The sequence below is a fragment of the Notothenia rossii genome (genome assembly GCF_949606895.1).
Source record: "Notothenia rossii genome assembly, chromosome: 8".
In the NCBI taxonomy this organism is placed as follows: Eukaryota; Metazoa; Chordata; class Actinopteri; order Perciformes; family Nototheniidae; genus Notothenia; species Notothenia rossii.
In genome coordinates this window covers 55,101,658-55,128,791 of record NC_136906.1, presented here as the reverse complement: position 1 = coordinate 55,128,791, position 27,134 = coordinate 55,101,658, and the positions used below count along the sequence as shown (strand labels likewise).

The following is a 27,134-nucleotide window of genomic DNA, read 5'->3' as shown; positions in this document are numbered from 1 at the left end:
TAACATGGAATCAGCAGGAATGAAGCCGCGGGGTTTGCTTCAGGGGAAATTTATTTTTAAGAAGCTTCCCGATGGAAACCTCGACAAAAATAAGGTTGTTTGCACCTTGTGCAATGCAGAATTAGTTTACTGTAGGAGTTCATCCAGTCTCAAGTACCACCTAAACGCAAAGCATCCCTTAGCTAATGCGGAAGATGCCGGGCCGAGCACTGATGTAGCGCGGAGGAAGACTCGTCGTCAAACAACTATGTTTGAGTGCAACCGAGGCAAGCCCGTCAGCACAGCTCTATCAGCCAAGCTAACTAGTCTCCTCGCTCAGTGGATTGCCACCAGCTGCAGGCCCATTAGCGTGGTTGAAGATGACGGGCTCGAGCTTGTTCTCCAGGCGGCCACAGGTGACCCATCTTACAAACTACCTGCGAGGCGAACTATCATGAGGAGAATACATGACCAGCACGCAGAAGAGAAAGCTATGAAAGTTGAGAAGATGGTAGAGGCGAGGTCTGTAGCACTGACTGGGGACCATTGGACGTCCGTTAACAACGACAACTACCTCGGCGTTACAGTACACCTCATCGATGCTAGCTGGGAACTTCACTCCTTCGCTTTAGGTATGCTACGTTATGTCATTTTAAATTACATAATTTAATTTCGTAGCCTTTTAATTACCACCACGTTATGTTTGCTTCTTGATAATTGCTAGTTGTTTACTACTAGTAGTGAAATTATTCTAATTTACTTTGTCTGTCCGTTAGGTGTGATGAAAACAGAGGAGCGTCACTTTGCAGAAGCGTGTGCAAGGCAGTTCCTCGACGTCGCTAATCAGTGGGGGATAACTGACAAAATAAGCACTATTGGAACAGATAGCGCTCCTAATATGGTGGCAGCAGGGAGGATACTTCCATTCGAGCACTTGCCCTGTGTTGCGCATGTTGTACAGAGAGCTATTGTAATGTCATTTCGGGAAGGTGGTTTTGATGGTGCACTGGCCAAGTGCCGTAAAGTGGTCGGACATTTCAAACACAGTCCGGCCAACTCAGACGAGCTAAATGTCCAACAATCCTCCCTTGGACAAGTTAAGGAGTCACTCGTGCAAGATGTTCCAACACGTTGGAATTCCACTCTTGAGATGATAAAGCGCGTGAGGCGCAACAGAGACGCACTGCACACAACGCTGTCGCTGCAGAAGCACAACCTGGCCCTCCCAACAAATTTGGATTATGAGAAGTTGGCAAAGCTAGAGAAACTGCTGGAGCCATGCAGGTATGGTCTACAAAGATAGTGTGTTCATGAATTGGCATACAAGTTTTTAAATGTCACTTTGTATGTAAGAAACACCTGCCCTTAAATGTGTAATCTGAGTTAAATTAATCTGTCACTAATAATTTTTTGCTGTCTGTGTCTGTCTGTCTGTCTGTCTGTCTGTCTCTCTGTCTGTCTGTCTGTCTGTCTGTCTGTCTGTCTGTCTGTAGGTACATCACTGAGCTCCTTGGTGGAGATAAGTATGTATCCTGCTCTGTGGTTCTACCTGCCCTGTGCCACCTCCAGCATGCGATGAACATCTCAGATGATGATCCTGCCTATATTGTGCGATTCAAGGCTGCCTTCATCAAGGACCTCAACCAGCGGAGGGAGAAAATAAACCTGGAATGGCTTAAGGTATGTCAGAGTGACCAGAAGATAACTACATTGTATGACCATAATAGACTGTAAAGCCAGATGAATAAGTCATGAAGAAATATGGAGGTTGGATTTGGAAAGTGACATTTTCATTAATCAATAATAATTATTTTTTATTCATCAAAGGTGGCGACTGCTCTAGATCCACGATTTAAGGACCTCAAGTGTTTGCCCAGAGCAGAGAGGGAGCCAGTGTGGGCAAAGCTAAGTGCGTTGATGAAGGGAGAAGAACCTGCTCTGCAGCCACTCAGGGAGGAGAACCCTGAGCCACCCAAGAAGAAAACAGCCCTGCTACTGATGGGATCCGACTCAGAATCAGATGAGGAGACACCAGAAGATAGTACAGTGGAGAGGTACAAGGTAGAGCCCAGTGCCAGTCTAGATCAGTGTCCACTGAAGTGGTGGTCGGAGCACACTGCTGTCTATGGTAAGATGGCCCAAATTGCCCGTAAATACTTGGGGACTCCTGCCACAACTGTCCCATGCGAGAGACTTTTTTCTTTAGAAGGCCATATTGTGCAGAAGAGGAGAGCTTGTTTGTCACCAGAAAATGTGAACAAACTGGTCTGCCTGAGTGACTGGTGGAAGAAGGAGAAATAGAGCTTTGACTGACACAAAGCTACTGACTGTAAACAGTTCATTACAACCTGTTATATAGGCCTACTGTTCAACTAAAAATAAACAGTTAATAAACACAAGTACATCTCATTGTCATTGATTTATTTTCATCACCAATTATCATAGAACAGCTTTCTCAAGCAGTTTGTGATGCATTTTGGAAACTGGAGATGAGCCCCTGGTCTAATGCACCACCTGGCTTGAGAAACCCGTTCTCAAAGACTTACTTTTAGTCATTATTTGGGTAGCACACATATTCTGAATGCCTTCGGCAGAATTCAAATGAGCCATTTTAATCTAGATTAATCTAGATTAATTCCAAGAATACAGTGAGATTAATCTAGATTAAAAAAAAAAATCTATGCCCACCACTACTAATAATACAAAGTTATTATTAGTAGGCTCTGCTGTGTGTACCTTGTGTGCACCGTCTAGTGGTTAAAGCACGTTATTGAATTAGTTGTGTATATGATATGTCAATAAATCTTAGAAAATCTTGAAATCTTGAAGGGGATGTGCAAAATAGCCATTATTTACAGTCTTTAATTAACTATTAGTAGAGAATAACGAGTAATGAATATAATTTATAGGGATCTGCAGATAAATGTTTAGTCTTCTCAAGCACCAACTATCAAATATCTCACCTGATTGTTGGCATCTGACAATCACCTTTCCCTGAATTGTACTCAGGTTTAACTAAAGCCTGATTTAAGGGTTGTTCATATTTCACATCATTAATCAGAATCTGCAAAGTAACTCAAATAAATGTAGTGGAGTAAAAATACCAGGTTAACCTCTGAATTGTAGTGGAGTACAATTGCTGTTTTGTTTAGTAATGGAAATTTAATATGGAATAAAGGGTTTGACAAGACCTGGTGTAACAATAATCAAAAAGGACATTAAAAGAGCTCCAGATGTTAATTATCTTAACAAAGCAGCACACAATGTATATTTAAATACTTTATTAACCTGTTAAGCCCCGAGCCTGTTTTTCAGGTCTCAGGATCGAAAATGACATTTCCAGAACAAATGACCATATCTTCCCTTCTAAAAGGGTTAAATTAATAATCTTTTTTCTCAAAGCATGGTTACATCTGTGAGTTGGATGTAGAAGTGTTAGAATCAATACAGATGTTTTTATCTTAAGGTAAATTCAGATTGAACACAGTAAAAAAAAAAAATTATTGTGTCCGTCCAAAAAAATATTGTACTTATAGTGAAAACCACCCTTGAATGATGGGATGGTAGACTAAAAGCTTTAGGAATCCAAACTACAACATATAATACCCTGTATCAAAATTGATGCAAAACAAGTTAAATTTGACCTTTTCAGAGAGATTTCGCAAAAAAAACCCACTTCTGCGGTCATTTGGGTGGATTTTCCATATCTCTTGCCCCCCTTGGTCGATTTTGCTTATTGACATCTCTTTCTAACCGTCAGAGCCAATGGAATCGAGGGGAACTCCCACATTCTCCTTATTTGGTAATGTGTGTGTGTGAGACTGCCGCATAGCCAATACCGGAAGCTGCGATAACTCTGGTGGCTACCATTAGCAGCTAACTTTTACTCTCCGATTTTTACATAAAAATTGAATTATGGATTATAAATAAAAAAAGTTATTACCCAGAAACATTATCAACCTATGGATTAACCGATTCAGCCACGTTTTTTTCTCATTTTAATGCCATTGAACAAGTCTTTTTATCAGATTGACAGCTACGGTGAGACGATATCCCTTAAAAGCTCCGTAAAGGTACGTGTTGTGATGTCTGTGTTTGCTTCCTCTGTCAAGAGTTCGGATCACTCAGTGATGATATATATACCTAAATAATCTGTGGAACCTCAGCTTTAATCGGATATCTTGTATGTGCAGCTACGATAAGTAATAAGGGTATCTTTTATCTTGAGTTCTGTGCCATAGTGCGTTCGCTCAGGGGTCATTTAGATGCTTCTTATGAGACTTGTGTTTTGTTTTGGTAAAAATGGTTTCTATCGTCAGTTAGCTGAGATTATTCCCGTTAATCTGGTATAACACATTAATAGGTTCTTAAATATTAAGATCCCCCTGTGTCGTGAAACAACCTTGGATCTTAACAGGTTAAGGGCAGTGATAATTTTTTTCTGTATGTTTTTCAAATCAGTTTTATAAGTGTCAGACGGTGTTACATCGCTATTATTATCCTTAAAATATATGTAAAACAAAACCACTTATGATCTTTTTATTTGAGTGGTTTACTAATGACAGTTAATTCTGTTTTTGCTATTGATAGTTTCATTTTTGTGAAAAATAATAAAATAACAACATTCAATAACGTGCTTTAACCACTAGGTGTCCCTGTCTATCAGCTGTGCACCGTTATGGTGTAAATACCCCACATGGAAGGAATATATATGAACCTATATATTTTTAATATATGTCACATATATGTTTAACATATATGTGACATATCCGAAATTGGACCCCTACATATAGGTCTCTGAACTTATATGTACATATATATCCATATATGCACATATATGCAGACACTGTACATATATGGGTGCAGTGTATATGCACATATAGGTTTCACATATACGCACATATAGGATGCACATATAGGTTTTACATATAGGTTTCACATAAATGCACATATATGTAAAACATGTATGTGCATAAGTTTCACATATATGCGCATATAAATTTAGCCTATATGTGCACATATGTTTATTTACACCTATGTTCAAGGATTATACATAGCCTACCTACATAAAAAAATACAACACACAAAATGTATAAGTCATTAACATTTATTGTCAATAAATGTCAATTATGTAGTCTGCTTTTGGCGAACCCTGAGCTCTGTCAGCTTGTTGTTGATGGCTGTACCCAGCTGGCCCTTCGTTGTGTGTGGCCACTTCTTCATTGTTGCCTCTACAGAGAAAAGAAAAGGACATAATGAGATGACAGTGTAAAAATGCTCCCAAGTGTTCTACAGACTCCAAGCATTCCACTCCAAAGTTTTGCCAAACCACCTGGTGTAGTGTACGAGCTCCCCTGTGAGTTTATTGGCAGATAAAGCCCAAAGCCTTTATTCAAAAAGATGATCTATTTTATTAGTGATTTGTTTCATATATCATTACTATTATTTTTGGATTATCTGAAAAGTCAGTGCATTTACCAAATCTGTCTAAGAAGCTGCTAAGTTTACAATTATTAGTTAGAATTAGGTAAAGTTTGGCTTTTCAAAATACTGTTTTAAAAAAAAAAATGACATCACATGAACTTCACTTGTATACAAACAACAGAGATCATCAGCACAGGTTGTTTACCAGAAGAGCAATAAGATATGCATTGGAATCAAGAAAATTAATTAAAGACACGATATGGCACAAACACAGTACAAAGGGCATGGTCATTGATTAAGGGTGAAGATGCTGGTTATTTAACACTGCAGAGGAGAACAATTAGTGTCATGGGGTTATTAACGACTACATATTCTATACACCGGCCACTGTCTATTAGCTCCCTTGCGTCCATGGCGCCATTCCAACAAAAACTCCTCAGGAGTTTCTTCGTCACCATTCAAGTAATCCTCTTCATTAAAATCTCGAACACAGTCAATCGGCAGAATGCTCCTAAGTCCCTTGTCACTACCTTCTGTCCACTCTACCAAGGCAAACGTGCACATGGTGACATTAATGTAATTTAATTTGTATGTTTGTTCTGTCTGTTGTGTTTTCCTGTATCCGCGAGCGGTTGGAATTTGAAAGAGCGGGCACTCTGGCAGCGCGTGCACATAAACAGGGGGATGACGTCATGAATGCGCGCTCGTTGTGAGTGGCGCTTTTCTATGACGTCACATTCTGCAGCGAATGTCTCTATTATTCTCTAATAATATAAAAAAACTTAAACAATTAAAGGAAACATTTAGTGAAAACTTGTGGTTCAGATTATGTGTTTTAACAATAATGTACAATTATCAAATATTTAATAATTTACTAATCTTAAACTGATCAGCTGACGTCGAGCGGATATAAACATCCGGTTCCGGTCCTGGGTGAAATATCTAAACTAAAAATGTTGCTTCATACAATAAAACATACCGTAATCAAACAATATTGTCTTTATACATTGAATTGTCTTGGGCAATCCGCAAACCTCAATCTGCATTGAATGGAAATAAGTACAATGATTAATTAATGTAGTTATATAGAACTTTGAAATAATATGTACATTACCACATTACCTTGCAAAGACCTATATATACACTGAACAAAAATATAAACGCAACACTTTTGTTTTTGCTCCCATTTTTCATGAGATGAACTCAAAGATCTAAAACATTTCCATATACACAAAATAACCATTTCTCTCAAATATTGTTCACAAATCTGAAAAAATCTGTGATAGTGAGCACTTCTCCTTTGTCGAGATAATCCATCCCATCTCACAGGTGTGGCATATCAAGATGCTGATTAGACAGCATGATTATTGCACAGGTGTGCCTTAGGCTGGCCACAATAAAAGGCCACTCTGAAACATGCATTTTTGCTTTCTTGGGGGGGTCCGAAAACCAGTCAGTATCTGGTGTGAGGGTTAGGGTAAGGGTTAGGGTTCGGGTAATGTTGTGAATCGAGTGGCCTGTGTTCGTCGTCCATAACATACGCCTGCCCATACCATAACCCCACCACCACCATGGGCCACTCGATTCACAATCCTCATTACCCTAACCCTAACCCTAATCCTAACCCTGCATTCAAATGCACGACTTGGGAGACAGAGGTAAAATATAAGTAATACACTTTATTTCCAAAATATGTATACAAAAGATGATCGACGCACTCACGAGGTGACAAAAAAAAGCAAAAAGAAAATCGCTCACTGCGTGAGGAACAAAACTTACAAAGAGTTTCAGGAGCATGAATCAGGCTTGAGACAAGATATGCAATCGCTGGGAAGCAGACTACTGGCATGGAGACAGGACAAGACGAACTGACACAAGACAAAGGAAAGCTGGGGAATTTAAACAAAAGGTAATTGGCACAGGTGGAAACAATCAGGGGCGGGGCGGACGCTGATGAGAGCGGGAGACACACACAAGGGTTGCGTTCCGATAATCCAAAAATCAGCTCCTAAATTCTAACCCTATCTCCTATTCCTTGACCTCTGAGTGAAACGTCACGGGGTTAAGGGATAGTGGATAGGAGAATTCAAAAGGACTTAGGAGAAGAGACTGCAGTACTTTAGAGAATCCTATCTGACGTGTTTATGATGCGCCAGCGGACGTCATTGTGTGCGTCTGCTGCTGTGGTGAAACTATGGAAACTACAGTTTTCTATACAACGGAATACAACATGGATGTTTAATAAGAACGAGGGACTCATCTAGAGACTCTGCACCGTGCTCTGATGCTGTTGTTTTTAACACAAACAATTGTGTTAAAGTATTATGATACTGTACTGATATTTTCCAACTTTGTTCATTACTTTCTCCGTCTTTATATTTAGAAGATATTAAGTTTTCTCCGTCATGTTGTTTCCATAGCAACAATAACTTCCTTGCCTTCAAAATAATATATGATATCCTTTTTAGTTTCACAGAACACAAATTGGGTTATTTACATAATATGTTTACATGATTTTGTTGTGCAATAAAACAACCAGATGGACACACGATAAAGGAAATGTTCAAATTCTGCTCTGATCGTAGCAACATCGGGCCATTTGTGAGGGCATTTTAAGCCATCTTTGGCATGCCAAAGATTTTGCCACCGCTCCCGAAGTTGCTGCCGGAGCCTGATAAATTCCACCGGCTGTCATACGATGGCTTAAGAAAGGGGTTCCCAAAGTGGGGGTCGCGAGACCCCGAGTGGGGGTCGCGAGATGATTACAAAATTAAAATGGAAAATAAAAAAAAAAGAACTATAAAAAAAAATTGATTAATTTTTTTAATAATTTTTTTGCTTAATTATTATTAACAATAACGTTTGCATAGACATTTTTTTCTTTGACAATCCACTAGCGCAGTGTTTCTCAAACTTTTTTTTGTTTTTTACTGAAATTAATTCACTAGCACTACCCCCCGTCGACAGGGGGTCGCCAGTCTCTGGCACTGTTATTTTGGGGGTCACGGGCTGAAAAATTTGGGAACCCCTGGCTTAAAATGCCCTCACAAATGCCTTACGGGGGGGAAAATGAACACACAAAGTCAACACGAAAATGAACCTTCGGCAATGCTTTGTGATGCCAAAGATGTTGCCACTGCTCCCGAAGTTGCTGCCGGAGCCTGAAAAACTCCACTGGCGGTCATACGATGGCTTAAGATGCCCTCACGAATGGCCCGATGTTGTTACGATCAGAGCCGAATTTGAACATTTCCTTAATCGTGTGTCCATCGGGTGTCAATTTCGGGAGAGTGTGACAGGGGTTTTAGGGAGATCCAGTGGTTCCTAAGCTAAAGGAGGTTATAAAGGAAGTTTGAAACCTCCTTTCCTTTCATTTAGAGAATTGGAACGGCACTTAACATGGCTGCCACTGACATACTTCCGGGTCATTTCATTTTGTTAGGAAGGTTCCTAAGCTAAATGGAGTATTGGAACAGAACCCAGGATAAGGAGTGAAGGGACCTGGGTTGCAGTCGATTAGTCCATTTAGTTTAGGAACCTTCCAAAAAAAAATCCACTCCCCACTTATAAAAATAGCACTTTACCACTGCACCCTCTCTAATCTCAGATGCACCCTGAATCATTTTGTTCTGGAACCGGGCCTGAAGGGGCGGTATTTCATCTCTGCTCCTTGGTCAATCTAATTCAAATGTACAGTCATCAGTAAAAAAAAAAAAACAACTATAGTATGTAACGCAGTGTATATATTTGAGTAAAATAGGAACATTTATTGTATTGTAATGTATTCCTTATTGTAAGGGAAACTTCTGCAGCAATGGAGAGTCAGGACTCAGAGAGACACGAGGAGAGTTGGAGCTTTGATGTCAAACACTGATGTTTATTTACAAGTATCGGCCGGAGAAAATTCACATCACAAGTCACACAGCCAGAGACTCTGACTGCCCTGGTGGGTTGCCATGTCAAATCTGACCAGCCTATCTCTCGATAGACCATTTAACTATAGTTTACCGAGAGTTAATCCACATATTGGGGGATGGTGCGTAAACACTGGGAACACTGGAGATATCCCCGATATCTGGAAATACTCAATCACCTGTCTGTGGGGCTTAGAAAGCCAGCGTTCTCACAGTCATAAAACCCTCCATGACCGATAGTAAAACTGAGAATAACATTACATAACTGCATTATCACATTCCTTACTCAGGGTTGGTCGTAAACGTCAACAGGCAGAAAGGTTAAATATCTAAAGTAAAGACAGAAATAATTTCCAACACTTATATTTTAATGTACAGTATATCTGTATAGCTCTCTCGTCTAAAAAAATAAAATAAAACTAAATTATATTTTGAAAGATTTCATATTCAGCAGTAACACTCAACATAATATGTGTTATGCCGATGTCAATATTGCTTGTTTCAATGTTCTTTTGAAATACACATCGTTAGAAAAAAAAGCCTTTTCTTTACCAAGATTACATTCTTCCTTCAATCCTGGTGGGCAGAATTAGTCAAAACACTGAGATACAAGGATAAGTGTGTTTGCCTGCATAGTAAAATTGTGTCGGTGTGGCGTGGTACACTCACTATGTATTGATCTAATTTTCTTTAATGCCACGTTGACCTTTCTTTTATCTGGTTAACTAGAAATGTACTTCTCCATTCTACTTCAGACAAGGCCCATTCTGCATTCACATGCTCCTTGGATAGTCCAATTTTTTCTTGGCCATGTAGTAGTTCATCCTTCTTCCGTGTGATTATCAAAATACATAAAAAATGTTACATTGTTCAAATCTTTCAGTCAACATTGTCAAGACTGTTTACGTGAATTGACCAAATTTCTCTGACATTTCGAAACAACAAAAATTCATCACAAGTGCCCCATCTCCCAATGTTAATGAAAGTCAAACATATTTGTGTTATTCGGATCAAATGCACATATTAATGGATTCTTCTGTGGCTTTATCTTTGTACCAAGTTTCACGAGAATAGGGACAGGTACTTTTTTCTGTAATCCTATTTACAGGCAAACAATCCAACAGATAAACAAACTCATCTGTAAAAAATGACATCATTGGTGAGGGTAAACATGGCTTAACTACTTGGTATTTCAATCATTTCTTACAGTTTTTCTTAACACGGGATACAGAAAAGTGCAGCTCTTTTCAGTAAGAAAAAAAAAATTCTAAAGTAGACAAAAGGAATACAAGCATTCTATTACAGAGTCATCTGCTTCACACGTGGAAAATAATGTTACAAATAAAAATAAAGGTTACTGTTCCAATCACTCCACATGACACCCTTTTCACTGCTCTCACTTCACTTCCATTGGGATTATGTGTTTGTGTGTGTGTGTGTGTGTGTGTGTGTGTGTGTGTGTGTGTGTGTGTGTGTGTGTGTGTGTGTGTGTGTGTGTGTGTGTGTGTCTCAGCAGGATATCCATTTTGTTCCCACTGTGTATCTCCGGTGTTGGAGGAAGACCTTTAGATAAGCTTTACCAGCTCTACATGGTGTCAGGGAGTACATATTACCAACCTCAGTATGGCGCACACACACACACACACACACACACACACACACACACACACACACACACACACACACACACACACACACACACACACACACACACACACACACACACACACACACACACACACACACACACACACACACACACACACACACACACACACACACACACACACACACACACACACACACACACACACACACACACACAGCGTCATTGAAAAATCTCCATTCAGATTGGATTGTAGGTACACCTAAGATAAAGGTGCATTTATTCACAGAGCTGAGTTAATTTGTGTGTATTAAACTGAAGTCAACCATAAAACAAATTAGTTGAAGAGCTTGGAGTTATGGGGTGTAGTCTACAAATAAACATTTTTAATTGACTTAAGGAGGAGGCTTCATAATGGCTATTGTTTAACATGAAAGGTTCAATTAAAATATAAATGTTCAATAGTGATAATAAAACAATGAAAACAATTGTAAAGCTTTTTTCTCTCTGTAATGGATGTATAAGGCATTGGAAGCAGGGCGCCATTCATTCCAATGAATGATGCTCAGTTATTCCAGGGATATTTTGCGATTGGTCCTATACGGTCCTATAGCACATGCACCATCCCCTTAAACTCCACCTTCAATCTGCGGAGGTCTCTTTTCCAATGTAAGAACAAAAGTATGTTTAGGCCCAACGATGTCACTTGAAAAAACACCAACGTTGTAGTACTACTGTTTGGCCACTAGGAACATTTGACGCAATGATTTTTACAACAGAAAAGCAAGCTACAAAATTAGGTGTAAATAGTCAAATAAATGTGGAAATGGGAAAAACCATCTGATTTACACTGTTCAGGCAGTGAGGATTTAACTTTGCACTGTACATTCATTCTGCACTTAAAAGGGTTTGACTTAAAGCTCAGCTGCTGTTGCATTGCACCATCTGCTGCATTTTAACTCGTGCTCTCAAGGCTTTCTCTTTCGGCTGTGTTCTTGTTTAAAGCATCTGTGCGTCACATTGCCTCAAGTTGAATAAGACAAGGCTAAAGCAGAATCCTGTGAATATCTATGCAGCGATCAGAGCACTGGGAGAGGTAGTCGCCATAGCTGCTCAGATGATGAATTTGAATAAAGGGTGATCGCAAGATTCACAGCGGGTTATATTTCAATGTGCTTAGACTTGATTTCTCTGTAGAAATTGTCCTTAAAATGATTGTGGGTCTGTGTGTGATTGTGGGAATGGCAGCAGTTTAGCCTTCAGAGAGGTCAATTGACTATTTTATAGCAGCTCATCAATTTTATCTGTTTAAATTTTTGTTACATTTTGTCTGGTCGATTTGACTGACATCATCAACCTACTGAAACATACTTAGATAGGTTATCAAGAAAAAAAGAAAAAACATATTTACTTAAAGGGGACCTATCATGCAAAATGCACTTTGTGATGTCTTTTATACATAAATATGTGTCCCCGGTGCGTGAGGGAACTCACGCAGCGTCAGAAAATAAAACCCTCTCTCTTTTCCTTCCGTACCCAAATCTTTTAAAAACGGGCGTACAACGAGCGGATACGTGTTTAAAAAGCAAGAAATAAAAAAAAGAACTCACCTAGTGATAAACCTGCAAGAGAAAAAGCATTTGAGCTCCATACTGTTCCAGAAATAATCTTTTACGTGGTTTAAATAGGATGGCGTTTTATCACAACCAAATGTAACTTTATCTCCGGTAGAATTCTGATCAGGCATTAGCTCCGCCTCCTTTTCTTCTTCTTTTTTCAAGCTAAGGACCCAAGATCCACATTTATCTAACAGGGCTGCAAAAGAGGGGTTTGAGCGTACCGTGGTGGAACAAAGACTTTAATGATGCAATCCGAAACAAAATCAGGCTGTTTGGAAAGCTAAGAAAGACACATTCATTACATAATTTATTAGAATATAAAAAGGCACAGGCTCAGGTAAGGAACATTGTTAAAAGAGCAAAAAGTGAGTGTTGGAGAGGATTCTGTTCAAGTATTGGGAGAACTACACCATTAGATAAAGTATGGGGAATGATTAAGAAGATGAGGGGAATAAGACATCAGAGTAACCTGCCAGTATTAGAGATTGGAGGGGAAGTTGCCACTGGTGCTTTGGAGAAGGCAGAAATTCTAGCTGAAAATTTTGTCAAAGTTCATTCTTCGGAAAATTTGACAGAAGAAGGTAAGATCAGGAGGCAGGAAGTGTTAGATGAGCATCCTAATGTATATGAAGAAAGACATTCGTCGCAGAGTGTTGTAAATATACCTTTCTCTATTCAAGAGTTGAGAAGAGCATTAAGTAAGTGTAAAATGACTGCTCCTGGGAAAGATAATGTATGTTATATAATGTTGACCAAATTAAGTGATTTTGCATTAGGAAAGCTGCTGGAGATGTACAATAAGATCTGGGAGAAAGGGAAGCTGCCAATAATATGGAAAGAGTCAGTCATTATTCCTATTAGGAAACCTGGGAAAGATCCAACCAGTCCAGGCAGTTATAGACCTATAGCTCTGACATCACACTTGTGTAAAGTTATGGAAAGAATGATAACAGAAAGGCTAACATACTACATTGAGAAAAATGAACTAATGACTCCTCATCAGAGTGGGTTTAGAAGAGGGCGGAGTACTTTAGATCCACTGCTGTGCCTGGAGTCTGAAGTCAGGAAAGCCCAGGCGAACAAGGAGTGTGTTGTAGCTGTATTCTTTGATGTGGAAAAAGCTTACGATATGATGTGGAAGGAAGGATTATTAATAAAACTGGACATTATGGGTCTGGGAGGTAATGTATATAATTGGATTATGGATTTTTTGTTTGGCCGTGCCATCAGAGTCCGAGTTGGCAAGTCATATTCTCGAAGGCATGAAGTTGAAAATGGAACCCCGCAGGGGAGTGTCATCAGTCCTCTTTTATTTTCTATCATGATCAATGATATATATACACAAGTAGGATCTGATATTGGTAAGTCACTTTTTGCAGATGATGGAGCTATTTGGAAAAGGGGCAGAAATGTAAAATATATTGTAGCTAAGATTCGGGAAGCCATTAGGGAAATTGAAAGCTGGTCTCTGACATGGGGGTTTAGATTGTCGGTGGAAAAAACTGAAACTTTATTTTTTACGAGGAAAAGGATAGGTGAGGAGGTTAGGTTAAAACTTTATGGACAAGATCTAAAGAAAGTGAAGACATTTAAATTTCTGGGAATATGGTTGGACGAGAGAGTCACATGGAGTACTCACATTGATAAAGTCGTAGATAAATGTAAAAGGGTTTTAAATGTTATGAGGTGCTTGGCAGGCACTAAGTGGGGGGCTGATAAAGCTGCTTTGAGGAACGTATACACGGCCTTAATTAGATCAGCCATAGAATACGGACTAATAGTGTATGGGTCAGCTGCATACTCTTCTCTTCAAAAATTAGATAGAGTCCAGGCACAAGCACTAAGGATATGCTGTGGGGCAGTAAGATCTACACCAGTGTCGGCACTTCAGGTAGAGGTCGGAGAAGTACCTATTTCTTTGAGGAGAAAGCAGTTAATTGTTAATTACTGGGCAAATCTACAGGGTCATAATGATACTCACCCTACTAAACAAACTCTACAAACAAGTTGGGAAAATAACAAAATAAAAAAAGAAAGTTTTTGTTTTTGTGTTTCGGAAATATGTAAGGAATTCAAAGTTAAGGAATGGAATATTAGTCCGACGGTGTTGTTATCAGCTGTTCCACCATGGTTGCTACCTCAACCCATAGTAGATTTATCACTATTGAAACGGGTACATTCAATGAAAAACAAATTCAATGTACAGGCTTATGTGAACACTGTTCTACATGAACAATATGGGCACTTTATAAAAATATTTACTGATGGATCCAAAAATCCAGAAAATGGTCTAACGAGTTGTGCATTTTATGTTCCTGAGTTAAAAGTCAAAGTGGGAAAGCGTACAAGTGATCACATTGCAGTATATACAGTAGAGATGATGGCTATCTCTCTAGCACTTCAGTGGGTAGAGGAAATACAGCCAATGCGAGTGGTCATTTGCTCTGACTCCAGTGCAGCTCTGGAGAGTATAAACAACTTCTCTTCAGAATGTCGTCAGGATATTTTACATAAAATTTTACAAAGCATGTTTAGGTTAGTTCATTTGGGAATTGTTGTTCAATTTGTGTGGGTTCCAGCGCATGTGGGCATTAGAGGGAATGAAGTAGTGGATCAACTGGCAAAATGTGGTTTGAAAGCAAACCAGATTGATATTATGGTACCCATCAGTAGAGCAGAAGTCAAATCTTTTACTAAAGTGGTTATCAAGCAACAATGGCAAAAACTATGGGACAGTAACACCAAAGGAAGACATTTATATCAGATACAAAGGGAAGTAGGAACAGGAAGCACTTGGGGGAGTAGTAGAAGAGAGCAGAGCATCAACAGCAGGATAAAATTGGGACACTCTGGACTAAACTCATCACTGCATCTGATTGGAAAACATCCAAATGGCAATTGTGATGGTTGCCAACAACCAGAGACAATACATCATGTATTTTTTAGCTGCCCGGACTATAACAGACAACGATTCATTCTGAAAACTGCACTGGAACAACTCAACATCAAGGACATGGATTTCAAGGCAATATTTGAAAGTAAATCAAGAAATGAAGCAAACAAGCTGATCTTCAAATTCCTCAAAAGCACTGGTCTGAGGACAAGGATTTAGTATGAACATTTAATAACTAAACAGTAGGTGGCGATATATGCTCCAAGTGGAAGCGATTCGCCATTAAAGAAAAGAAGAAGAAGAAGAAGAAGAGGGGTTTGAGCAGTAAGGGGCATGGCTACAATGGGTGATCTGTTTGGTATTTTGAAAACAAAACTTAACAGACATGTTTTTTATAGGTATGGCCCTACAATATATTTGTCAAATATAGCATGATAGGTCCACTTTAAACAAAAGTTACTGTGGTCAAGTCCTGAGAAAAAAAACAAAAGGGAGATCCTAGCACAACAATAGTGAAATATAGGAAGACCAGCCACACAGTAGTCTTTCAGACCAGTGCATGTTGACAATGATAAAAATAGCCTTACTGTTGCATTTAACTCTATATTAGATTATATTGGTTTCCGTCAGCGTAAATAAACCAACCCACTGTTATAATTGCACTTTTGACCTTGTTCTGACTTATGGTATTGATAATATAGCATAATCCTGCTTTATCCGACCATTTTTTGGTAACATTTGAAGTACTGTTATACTAGACTAAAAACCATTTGTCAAAAGCTCCTGCAGCAGAAACCTATCTGTTAGTGCTATAGCCAAATTTAAGGAAGAGATTCCACCAATACTTAACTCGATAGCATGTCTGCATGTAAGGGAGGAAACTTATACAAAATGTACGCCATCCCAAATTGATCATGTTGTTGATAGTGCTACAGATGCGCTGTGAATACAATTAGACTATGTTGCTCCTTTTGAAAAAGAAGAAAATCAAACAACATAGACTACCTCCATGGCATAATGCCGGAACCCGCAAAATAAAGCAAAAGTTGAGACAACTTGAAAGGATATGGCGTTCCACTAAACTTGAAGAATCTTGTTGCATTTGGCATATTACTCTCAATGAATATAAGAAAGTACTGCGTAAAGCGATTTAATTTCAGCACTGCAGCCAGGCTGACAGAGAGCCACAGCTCGACTGAGCCTTCTATTCCCATAGCACTAAGTAGCAATGATTTTATGTGCTTTTTTAATGATGGTGTAACCCACTGGATAAATCAATGTTACAAGGTTAACTAAGCTTAATGGTTCATAATGCAATCATGATTGCAGTTGGACTAAAATCCGCCAAGTCCCGCCTCCTCACTCAGGTTAGTGAGGGCACGTTGAAGACGTGTGTGTGAGGGAGCAGCGTCATGCTGGAAGAACGGAGACACTTTTGATCATCATATGCAAAAAACAGCTCAAATTGAGAGTTAGCGGGCGGCGGTGGACCAATCTCTGAGGCTGTTGCTGGAGGTTGGAGCTGCTTTGGAAAGCGGGAGTTTTCATTGTTTTATTTTCCTCGGTGAGTGAAGCAACACGCTACATGCTACATGCTAGTTGCTGCCTGCATGCTGCGGGCCTCGTGGTGTGTTAGCCACCTAGCTCTTTTGAGAGTTCAGTTAAATTGAGCTAATATGAGTTATGGTTGATAGTTACAGTAGCTATATAGTGTGTATTACTATACAGTGCTAATAAGCACTAGAAGTTTATTTTGTTTACTACAATGTTTTGAGCATTAATGTTTAAAGTGTAAATGCTTATCTTGATCTACATTTCATGATTTCATGGTTATTGACGTCAGTGTGTTTTTAGTAGTGCATGTAGAATGAATTTTTATTTACAATGCAACAGTTTTCCATATTATGGTATCTAAATGTGTTGTATATTTGCATTGATAATTTAGCACTGCACAGTTATGATATTTGATGCACATGTGTTGAAGATACATTTGCAATGTTTTAAGCTGTGTTATATTACACAGGCTGGGTTTTTTATGATACCCTTGGATTGTGGATTGTGGATTTTCTGGATTCTGGATTGTGGACTCTGGATTTTCTCCCTGACGAGGGGGATGGCGAGCTACCAATGACGGCCTGAATACCTCATCTTTCCACTACCAGTGGTAGGATTTTGAGAGGACCTTACAGGAACTGATCAAAGAACTATTTTCTTTTGGGGGTTTATTTTAATTTTATTTGGGGTGCACCCAAGTGTCAAGCGCTTTATTTAGAAGAATGTTGTTTATTCCTGTGCCAATATATATATTTTTTCCTTTATAAAATCTCAGTATTCACTTCATTCACTCTGGTGTTCGACTTCATTTATTACCCATCCTTTAAGAACCTGGAATACTGGTCCAGTTTTCACACACCTGACAGACTGGTTACACAAAGTGGCGAGCTAGCCAGGAGAGGTTTTAAACATAGTTAAAGGGACACCTTGAGTGACTGAAGTGTGACTTAATTTGTATGTGTTATTTTGAGATTTCAGTGATAATTTGTATTGCATTTTTTCATTGAGAAGGGGATTTACAGTGTTTGAACCACAAAGATGGATATTATTGTGAAAGAAAATGTGAAAATCTGTTAGTCAGTGGCTTTACCAACACTGAAGTAGATGAGGAGGTTTTTAATTTTCTCAAGTAGTATGGGTCTTTCTCTAGAGTAATTGAAGTACCAATCACAGATCCTGTAACCCCGGTAATTGTAGAATATATGTCTGGTGCTGCTGTGAAAGCACTAGAAGAAAACTTCTTGCCTTACAGAAGACCATGTTCTGCCGATTCTCAAGTCTCTCACTTCATTCAGAGTCTTTCCAGTGTTTACACAAGTGATGCAGGTGCCACTGCAACAGAGACCTATCTCTCTGGTTTGAAAAACTTAGCTAAGCTGAGCGGCAGACAATTTGAAGCTATCCTACGTGATGAGTTGGGCAGGATCAGTGAGTCTGTTGCACACAAAACTCCACTTGAGAACAATGAACATGGAGATCCTGAGCCACACATTGCACAAACTGATATCAACCTCTCGGAGCATAGCTGACGGCAAATCAAGCCCCTTCTGAGCCCTTTAATGGAGCAAAGGGCAAAAGTTTTTCCCCTATGATAGGAAGTAGAATCAGCTCTTCTTTGACTTACCTTCAGATCAACTCAGCACGCCTGAAGTGCAGCGTGTTGTAGTTGAGCACATTGTCAAGAGTGAAGCTGCATCACAAGTCCATTCTCCTTACAGACTGAAACCATTCTCTGGGAGAATTCCACATCCCAACTTCGAGGTCGACTATGACACATGGCGTAGCCATGTGCAATTTTACTTGAACGATCCATCAATCTCTGACTTCCAGATGGTGAGGAAAATCATGGAAAGTCTTTCAGCTCCAGCTGCAAACATAGTAAAATGTTTAGGCCCACATGCCTCTCCAAAAGAGTACTTGAATTTACTTGATTCTGCCTATGCAACTGTAGAGGATGGTGTAGTGGCAATTTCTTATGTTACTTTATATGGTAAAGCCAAATGATTATATTATGCTTAGAAATTGTATTGGAGCAACTCGACCTGTTGTAACACAAGGGAGCATCCCGCCAAGGTCGTACCTGAAGAATGCGGCCCTCCCTATGGGAGGATTGTAAGATAACAGTTTTCTGTCTAAGTCTTTAACTTTATTACCTCCTGCACAGCATCAGTCCTCTATAAAAAACACACACACACATTATACCCTGTGTGCACTCCTGCAGACTAATATATACTCTGTGAGACATGTACCTTCGAGGCTTCGAATAAAGATCTTAAAAGACAACGCTGCCTGCTTTCACCAGTTTATTATTGATTACTCTCATTGTACATCTTTACAGTATTGACGAGTTTAAAATATCCACGACAAATTGGTGTCAGAAGAGTGGGATCTCTGAAAGCTCCATCGGGGACACCTACGGACGCTGGTGGTCGCTCCGGGATCCTCGGATTCTCCTCTACCTCGACAGAAAACGTACGGGACGAGAGGACCAGCGCCGGGGTGAAACCGATTGACTTCACAAGATCCAATGAACTCAAAAGGCCTTCAATGCTCGGTGAGATGTACAATTTCTAATTGTTTAAAAGTCAAACGTAATTAACCTCCATGACATTTATTAAGCGGGTTGCTCAAAAGTAGGATATTTGGTATATCCGTAGGATATTTGGTATATCCGTCGTAAAAGGTTTTATGATCAGTTTTTGTGTGATTTGTACTGAGGAACAAATATCACATCACCGACGGGTGAAAAATAGTGTTTTGGTAACACGGGGTGTTTTGGTAACACTTAAAGACTTTCTCCATGGGGACCAAGCAAAGTAAGGGGGCAGAGCCTCCTGAGGGCCCAATTGTAGATGTCATGCGAGCAAAATATGGTGAAAGCAGTCTGTCTAAATTAAATATATGGACGGAAATGTTCGGATTTCCAAAGGGAGGATCTTTGAGTAAATAAAAAATCAAAGACCTAAAGGACAAAATTACAAGAGTGTGAAGATGGAATGAGAAAGAAGAGTACAATTAAAGTAAAAGAGTTAGAAAAGATAGAAAGTCACAGAAAGTGGTTAAAATACTGGGAGGGTGAAGCAGAATGCCGTGAAAGGAGGCAGTTGGCCTCGGCAATAAAGAAAATAAAGGTGGATGATGAAAGTGAAGGTAAAAGGGAAAATAAATGGTGTCCGAAATCACACAATCCATTCCACCAGACATCCACTTCTCTGTATCCGTCTCTTACAGGTACGAGGGACCCTCTCCTCGACCACGGATTTCCGTTCCACCCTCAGGTCCATCCACCTCTCCTGACGTATCGAGACCCAAACCATCTGGACGCCGGTGACGTGGGTGGGGATCCAGCAGAGGCAGTTCCACCTGTCGGGGAATCTCCATCTACACCACCCAAAACGGGGACACAACTCAGCCCGAACACCTTAAAAAAAAAATCATAGAGAAAGAAGAAAAACGCCAAGAAACGCCGCGACCGCAAAGACAAGGCCCAACTGACCATGGTCCAAGCCGTTACAACCGCCTGGTCACACCAACCCTAGGAGACGGCCGTGGCAGGGGGGGGCAAGGAAGCAGGGGAGGTGTCCGAGGCCGTGGAGGTTTCAGAGGAAAAGGCAGAGGACGAGGAGGCAACTACACTGGCAATAATGGTGCTTGTTTCCACTGCGGTGAAATGGGTCACTTTATCGCTGAATGTCCGAAGAACACCCAAAATAAAGACACTCAATCTGCTCAAAACAATGACAATTCTTCAAACTGACATCGTCTGCGGGAGGAGGTGGAGGAAGAGGAGGGAATTCGGTCGAGTGAGACGGGACCTCTGCCTGCAGCATCAAAACAGGGAAGTGCCATACACACACACATCGTGCAAGCTATTGATACATTAGAAAAATTAGAAAACATGCCTGTGGTTAAAGAGGGTACATATTTGAAATATAACATTGAAACAGCATTTAAGAAATTTCAGACGACCATCTCCTATGATGTTCCAAAAGCTCTCATTTGACGAAGAATTGTTGTATGTGTATCAATGGCTGGCAACATTTCCTGATTCTCAGAAACTGTTGCGTTTGGCCCGTCAGCGTGTCTCCTCACTGGCTGTGTTTATGGAAGCTCCTCATTTGCATTGCACTGCTAGTGTTTCTGATGATAAATGCAAATACTATGATGAACAGTTTCTGTTGGAATGTGTGAATGATGAAATCATGCTTAAAACGATGTATTGGAGCTCGCTGCGCAGCGCTATTTCTGTCACACTCACACCCGCACAACACCAGCTGTATCAAATCCCAGGGGCGGTCCCACACATTTCACTAGCAAGGGGCCCCACTGATAAATGGAGGGATTTGGGTCCATTCGTTAAAGATTGGGAATCTATTACTGATTGGACAGCCACACACACACCTCAGATCATGTACTCTATGTCACATGATGTGTTTAAGTACGATGTCAACTGTAATTTACACGCGCTGCGTACTCTGGCTCTGATTGGGGATGATTCTTTTAACCCTGTGCCAGGCCCAGGGGAGCCTGTGTTTTCAGGTTACTCTCATATTTCTGAGCTTCCTGCCGCGCTAAAAGATGTGCCTCCGACACTCTGGGCAGCTCACAAATATGATGTTGGTCTAATCCGTTCTGCCGAACCTATTGTTATCACCCCAAAGTCTACCTACCGCCCAAACCAACCCCAGTACCCATTAAAGCGTGAAGCTGTTGATGGCATCCGGACAGTTTTTACCTCTCTGCTTAAACAAGGGGTCATTGTTCCATGTAATGATTCTCCGGTACGTACTCCAGTGTTTCCTGTTAAAGAGATCCGGGACAAACCTCCTGACGAATGGAGATTTGTGCAGGATTTACGAGCTGTAAATGAAGCCGTACATGCACGTGCGCCGCTCGTTCCAAATCCTTATCTCATTCTCTCTCAGGTTCCAGCCTCTGCAGCTTTTTTCACTGTTGTAGACCTCTCAAATGCATTTTTCAGTGTCCCTGTACACAAAGACAGTCTTCGCATTTGAATATGAGGGTAAGCCATACACATTCACACGTTTGTGTCAAGGCTACTGCGAATCTCCCACTGTGTACAACCAAGCATTGTGTACAAGTTTGGCCTCTCTACAAGTTTCCAAAGGCACCGCTCTCATACAATATGTTGATGACCTCATGATTTGCGCACCCACAGCAGAACAGTGTGAAGCTGATACCATCTCCTTGTTACAACACCTCGCAGCTGAGGGCCACAAGGCCAGTTTGTCTAAACTTCAGTATGTGCAAAAGACAGTTACATTTCTGGGTCACATCATTTCAGGAGAGGGAAAAACACTTTCAGATAAGCGTATTGCATCATTGGCTGCTCTGCCAAAACCTGTCACTAAGCGACAGATGATGTCATTTTTCGGTATGTGTTCATACTGCAGGTCATTCATTCCTAACTATTCTCCGCTCGAACAGCCACTCCGTACAATCATGCATGTCACCGGTTTGAAACCTGCGGATCGCCTTATATGGACGCCGGAAGCCGACGAAGCCTTCATTAACATGAAGCTGGCTCTCCAATCCCCGCCGACGCTAGGTCTGCCTGATCCTATCAAGCCTTTTACACAGGCAGTAGATGAACGCGATGGGTGTATGACCTCAGTTCTCCTTCAAGATCATGGGGGAAAACAGAGGCCTGTTGCCTATTTTTCCTCCAAGCTGGACACTGTAGCTGCTGGCCTGCCTAAATGTCTCCGTGCAGTTGCTGCAGCTGAAAAACCTCTCAACTCCTCACGTGACATTGTAGGTTATGCACCTTTAACACTGTTGGTTCCACATGCTGTTTCTCTCATCCTCTGTGAACAGAGAACATCACACCTCTCTGCTGCACGTTATCTTAGGTATCACACATGCCTGTTAGACATGCCTAATGTTGAAGTCAAACGCTGTACCACTCTGAACCCAGCATCTCTTATGCCTCTCCCAGAAGACGGTGACGAACACGACTGTGTTGCCGAGCTTCTTATTGTATGTACTCCCAGACCTGACTTAAAAGATGTACCCCTGACCAACCCTGACCTCATTTTGTATGTTGATGGGGCCCCCCTCTGCACACACCAGCAACACCGACCCCGTTTCATTAGGAAATGCTGCTGCTGACTCAGCTGCAAAGGCAGCCGCCCTGATTCCTCTCGCACCACACGCACACTCGTTTGTTAACATCCCTGTTTCCTCCATCACTGACAATATGTCGTCACTAACTGCCATGCAGCAGTTAGCTCCACCAACAGAAAAAGCACAGTGGAAAACTGCTGGTGCTACCTTTGACCCCACCTCCAGCATCTGGATTGGTCCAAATTCCAATCCATGTCTCCCGAGGCATTTTTTCTCACATTTTGCTAAATTGACACATGGGTTGGATCATGTGTCAAAAGGGGGGATGTTAGAGGCTATCAATCAACATTGGTTCACAAGGGGATTCACAGTAACAGCTCAAAAGCATTGTGAAGCATGTTTAATTTGCATTACACAAAATTCTGGTAGACCGGTAAAGGTTACAGGAACAGGTGCACACCCACCCCCAACTAGACCATTTGAGCACCTAATGCTGGATTTCATCAAACTTAGTCCATCCGAGGGTAAGAAACACTGTCTTGTAATGGTTGACATGTGGTCCAAATGGGTTGAAGCATTTCCGGTAAACGCACAGACAGCAAATGCTGTGGCTAAAGCTTTACTAAGGGAAATTATTCCTAGATGGGGGATACCAAGCAAGATCTCTAGCGACAATGGTTCACATTTTGCTAATGAGGCCATTGCACAGATAGGAGAATACCTTGGCATGGACATCAGAAAGCATTGTGCTTACCATCCACAGAGTGGTGGTGCGGTGGAAAGAGAGAACGGTACAATCAAAAACAAGCTAGCAAAATGCTGCGCAGACACAGGTTTATCCTGGACACAAGCCCTGCCCATTGTGCTGATGTACATGAGGATGCGGAAACGAACACGGAGTCAACTCAGCCCGTTTGAGATCCTTTTTGCAGCTCCTCCACAGATTGGGATCAAGGCGCCAGGATGTCCTCTCCCCTCCACAACTTTGTGTGAGGATGCTATGTTGTCATATTGTGTTAACCTGTCATCCAATTTAGCAGATATCAGACGCCAGGTGGCGGCAGCTCTACCTACCCCTGCTACTGGTCCACTCCACCGTATCCAACCAGGCGACTTCGTGCTGGTCAAGGACTTCCGGAGAAAGAGCTGGAGATCCAGCCGTTGGCAAGGTCCCTACCAGGTGCTTCTCGTCACCCAGACAGCGGTCAAGGTCGCCGAGAGAGCCACGTGGGTCCACGCCAGCCACTGCAAAGCTGTCATCTCCGCCCAAGTCTAGCCGGTCCAGTAGAAACAGACGACGACAAGTGACGTGCCAAGTCACCACCAGCACCACACACGCAGCACATACACCCTAGTACCACACACAAGACTCATGGGCGACGGCCAGCTGTGCTTTTTCATATGCCTCTGGTTCCTCGTCTGTTCCGTCATGGTGTGGGGTTTAATTGACATGGTCATGAAGGCACGGGCTCAGTCAGACTAGACACATCCACGAAGCAGACGACGACACCAACATAAACTGTTTGCCTGATCGCTGGCGAGTGATTGAAGATGGAACCCCTCGGACAAGAATCGGCTAACGCCCACCTGGAAAGACGACAACGCAACCGTGAGCGATGCAGAAACTGTTGGAGGGTCTGGACACTAGTAGAGTGGATCCTTTGCATATTCCTTATGGGTTTTGTGTTTGCCATAATCCTATACTTCATGTATCCATGGTTAGTACACAACCCTCTAATCAAAGTCAAAGTAGCAAAAAGGTACGTTGGGGAATCCGGGGGAACCGTATGGTCAAAGGGGCTTATCAAAGCAGGGATTGGTAACATTACTCTGGGAGAAGGGGAAGATAGCACATTGCAGTTAGACCCGTGTAACTACTTCCTTTGCCCCAACCCTAGGAAGCTGGGGCGGGCAGACGGCTACATCTGCTATGTAATAGATGGCAGTTACACTAGCACCATGTGAGCACATGGCGAACGCCACACTGCGCAATAAACTCCACCCAGATGATGACTAACTCCTTCGAATTGTACGACCCGGTGGCACGCGTTCACCCCAGCCGTCTAGAAAACCTTACCCATAGTCTCTGCATTAGTAGAAGGGAAAACCGCATAGGCTTACACCTTGGCACAACCACGGGTTGCACTCGTATCATAAAAAACACATGCGGCGCTGAAAAATTCAATCTCAAAGACTGTCTAGTAAAAGGATTTCCCGATAGAATCAATTCGTCCCAAGCATTCCCTAATGTCACGCATACCTCTCTTCTCCTAGCATGGCCTACCGATGCTGGGGCAGGGGCTCCGCAAGACTATGTGTGGCTGTGCGGAAACAAGCTGTATCAAGTCTTAGCACCCTTTGGACGGGCACGTGCACCTTAGTGGATTTGACTCCAGCAATCACCGTTCTCGACTCATTGATGCATACCACACACCACTATCCAGAATTCAGACATCCCGACCACCATAGGGCTAAGAGGGCTTCAATGACATCTCAGGGCGAGAAGGGTTTCAGCGGGGCGTTCCCCTGGTGGGGCTCCGTGAATAACGCTCATAATATAGACAAAATACACACACGATTGGAAAACCTCACTTTCGAAGTTACTCAAGGTTTTCAGGCGCTGAATCCGTTTATGGTAGCAACTAGAAATATGCTAATGCAACATCAATTTGCTCTAGATATCCTGTTTGCCTCAAGGGGGTGCCTATGTCATGTTATTGGAGACTCTTGTTACACATACATTCCAGACATATCAGAGAACATGACTCGCACCATACAACACCTTAACACACTTCTGGCAGACATGAAGGCTGACGATGTGGACTACGACCCTGTAGGCTGGGACTGGTGGTCCTGGCTCACATCGGGAGGGTGGGAAGCTTGGCTGGCCAGAATAGTCACGCCACTCCTCACCATCTTAGCCTTGCTCCTCTGTTGTACATGCTGTGTAGTTCCCCTCATGAATAAATGCTTTTCTAGTATGATCTCCTCTGCATTCGTACAATACACCGCTCTACCTCAAACCATTGACAATGTTACGACCAACCCAGATTCAGCCCCCACTGATTCCGACACTGAAGAGTCAGACACTGAACTGTAAAATTGTGTGTAAAATTGCCATTCCCTCTTTTCAGTATTCTTTTGCTTTCCACATACGGAGTCTGTCCTCCACAAAAACAGCAACTTTCCATGATATGTTTATGATGTGTTTACTTAAACCAGCGATGGAATGTATTCATTGATGTGTTATATCAGTCTATCCTGTCTGATATTTTATTTTCGTGATTGATCATATATGATCAAAAGGGGGGGAATGTAGTGGCAATTTCTTATGTTACTTTATATGGTAAAGCCAAATGATTATATTATGCTTAGAAATTGTATTGGAGCAACTCGACCTGTTGTAACACAAGGGAGCATCCCGCCAAGGTCGTACCTGAAGAATGCGGCCCTCCCTATGGGAGGATTGTAAGATAACAGTTTTCTGTCTAAGTCTTTAACTTTATTACCTCCTGCACAGCATCAGTCCTCTATAAAACACACACACACATTATACCCTGTGTGCACTCCTGCAGACTAATATATACTCTGTGAGACATGTACCTTCGAGGCTTCGAATAAAGATCTTAAAAGACAACGCTGCCTGCTTTCACCAGTTTATTATTGATTACTCTCATTGTACATCTTTACAGTATTGACGAGTTTAAAATATCCACGACAATGGAGACGAGCTTTTCGCTAAATTCTTGAACAACAATCAGAATTCTGGAGAGAAAGCATCGGATTATTTGCAGCGCCTGCATACAGCATTGAGTCACGTGATCAGCACAGGAGGTATCACTGCAAACGATTCTGATAAACAGCTTCTCAAGCAGTTCTGCCGTGGGTGTTGGGACAGCACTCTGATCACTAGTCTTCAGCTTGAACAGCGCAAGAGTAATCCACCACTATTTGCAGTGAGACTCTTCTCATACTGCGTACTGAGGAAGATAAACAGGCCAACAAAGCCAGTAGAATGAAACAACATTTCGGCTTCACAAAGTCTAAAGCCATCTCAA

At 41.4% G+C, this 27,134-nt stretch overlaps 1 protein-coding gene and 2 long non-coding RNA genes across 3 annotated transcripts; 2 read left to right on the top strand and 1 right to left on the bottom strand.

Annotated features, from left to right (window-relative positions):
* Nucleotides 1-230: 230 nt before the first annotated feature.
* LOC307016114 (E3 SUMO-protein ligase ZBED1-like) lies at nt 231-2,383 on the top strand. Its single transcript, XM_079645146.1, has 4 exons — nt 231-611; nt 756-1,263; nt 1,473-1,659; nt 1,807-2,383. The coding sequence occupies exons 1-4, from the start codon at nt 248-250 to the stop codon at nt 2,278-2,280; spliced, it is 1,533 nt and encodes a 510-aa protein (XP_079501272.1). The 5' UTR covers nt 231-247; the 3' UTR covers nt 2,281-2,383.
* Nucleotides 2,384-5,070: 2,687 nt separating this feature from the next.
* On the bottom strand, nt 5,071-7,327 carry LOC307015317. The gene is made up of 2 exons (XR_013801469.1): nt 7,183-7,327; nt 5,071-5,210 (listed from the first exon to the last, which is right to left on the bottom strand). It is a non-coding gene; the product is annotated as an uncharacterized lncRNA (long non-coding RNA).
* Nucleotides 7,328-16,657: 9,330 nt separating this feature from the next.
* LOC307015985 lies at nt 16,658-26,739 on the top strand. Its single transcript, XR_013801704.1, has 3 exons — nt 16,658-16,999; nt 17,459-17,599; nt 19,328-26,739. It is a non-coding gene; the product is annotated as an uncharacterized lncRNA (long non-coding RNA).
* The last annotated feature ends 395 nt before the right edge of the window (nt 26,740-27,134 follow it).

Coding starts and splice junctions, on each gene's coding strand:
- LOC307016114 (XM_079645146.1), top strand. CDS start 248: ATGTTTGAGTGCAACCGAGGCAAGCCCGTCAGCACAGCTCTATCAGCC. Junction 1,264..1,472: donor AAACTGCTGGAGCCATGCAG/GTATGGTCTACA, acceptor GTCTGTCTGTAG/GTACATCACTGAGCTCCTTG. Junction 1,660..1,806: donor TAAACCTGGAATGGCTTAAG/GTATGTCAGAGT, acceptor TATTCATCAAAG/GTGGCGACTGCTCTAGATCC.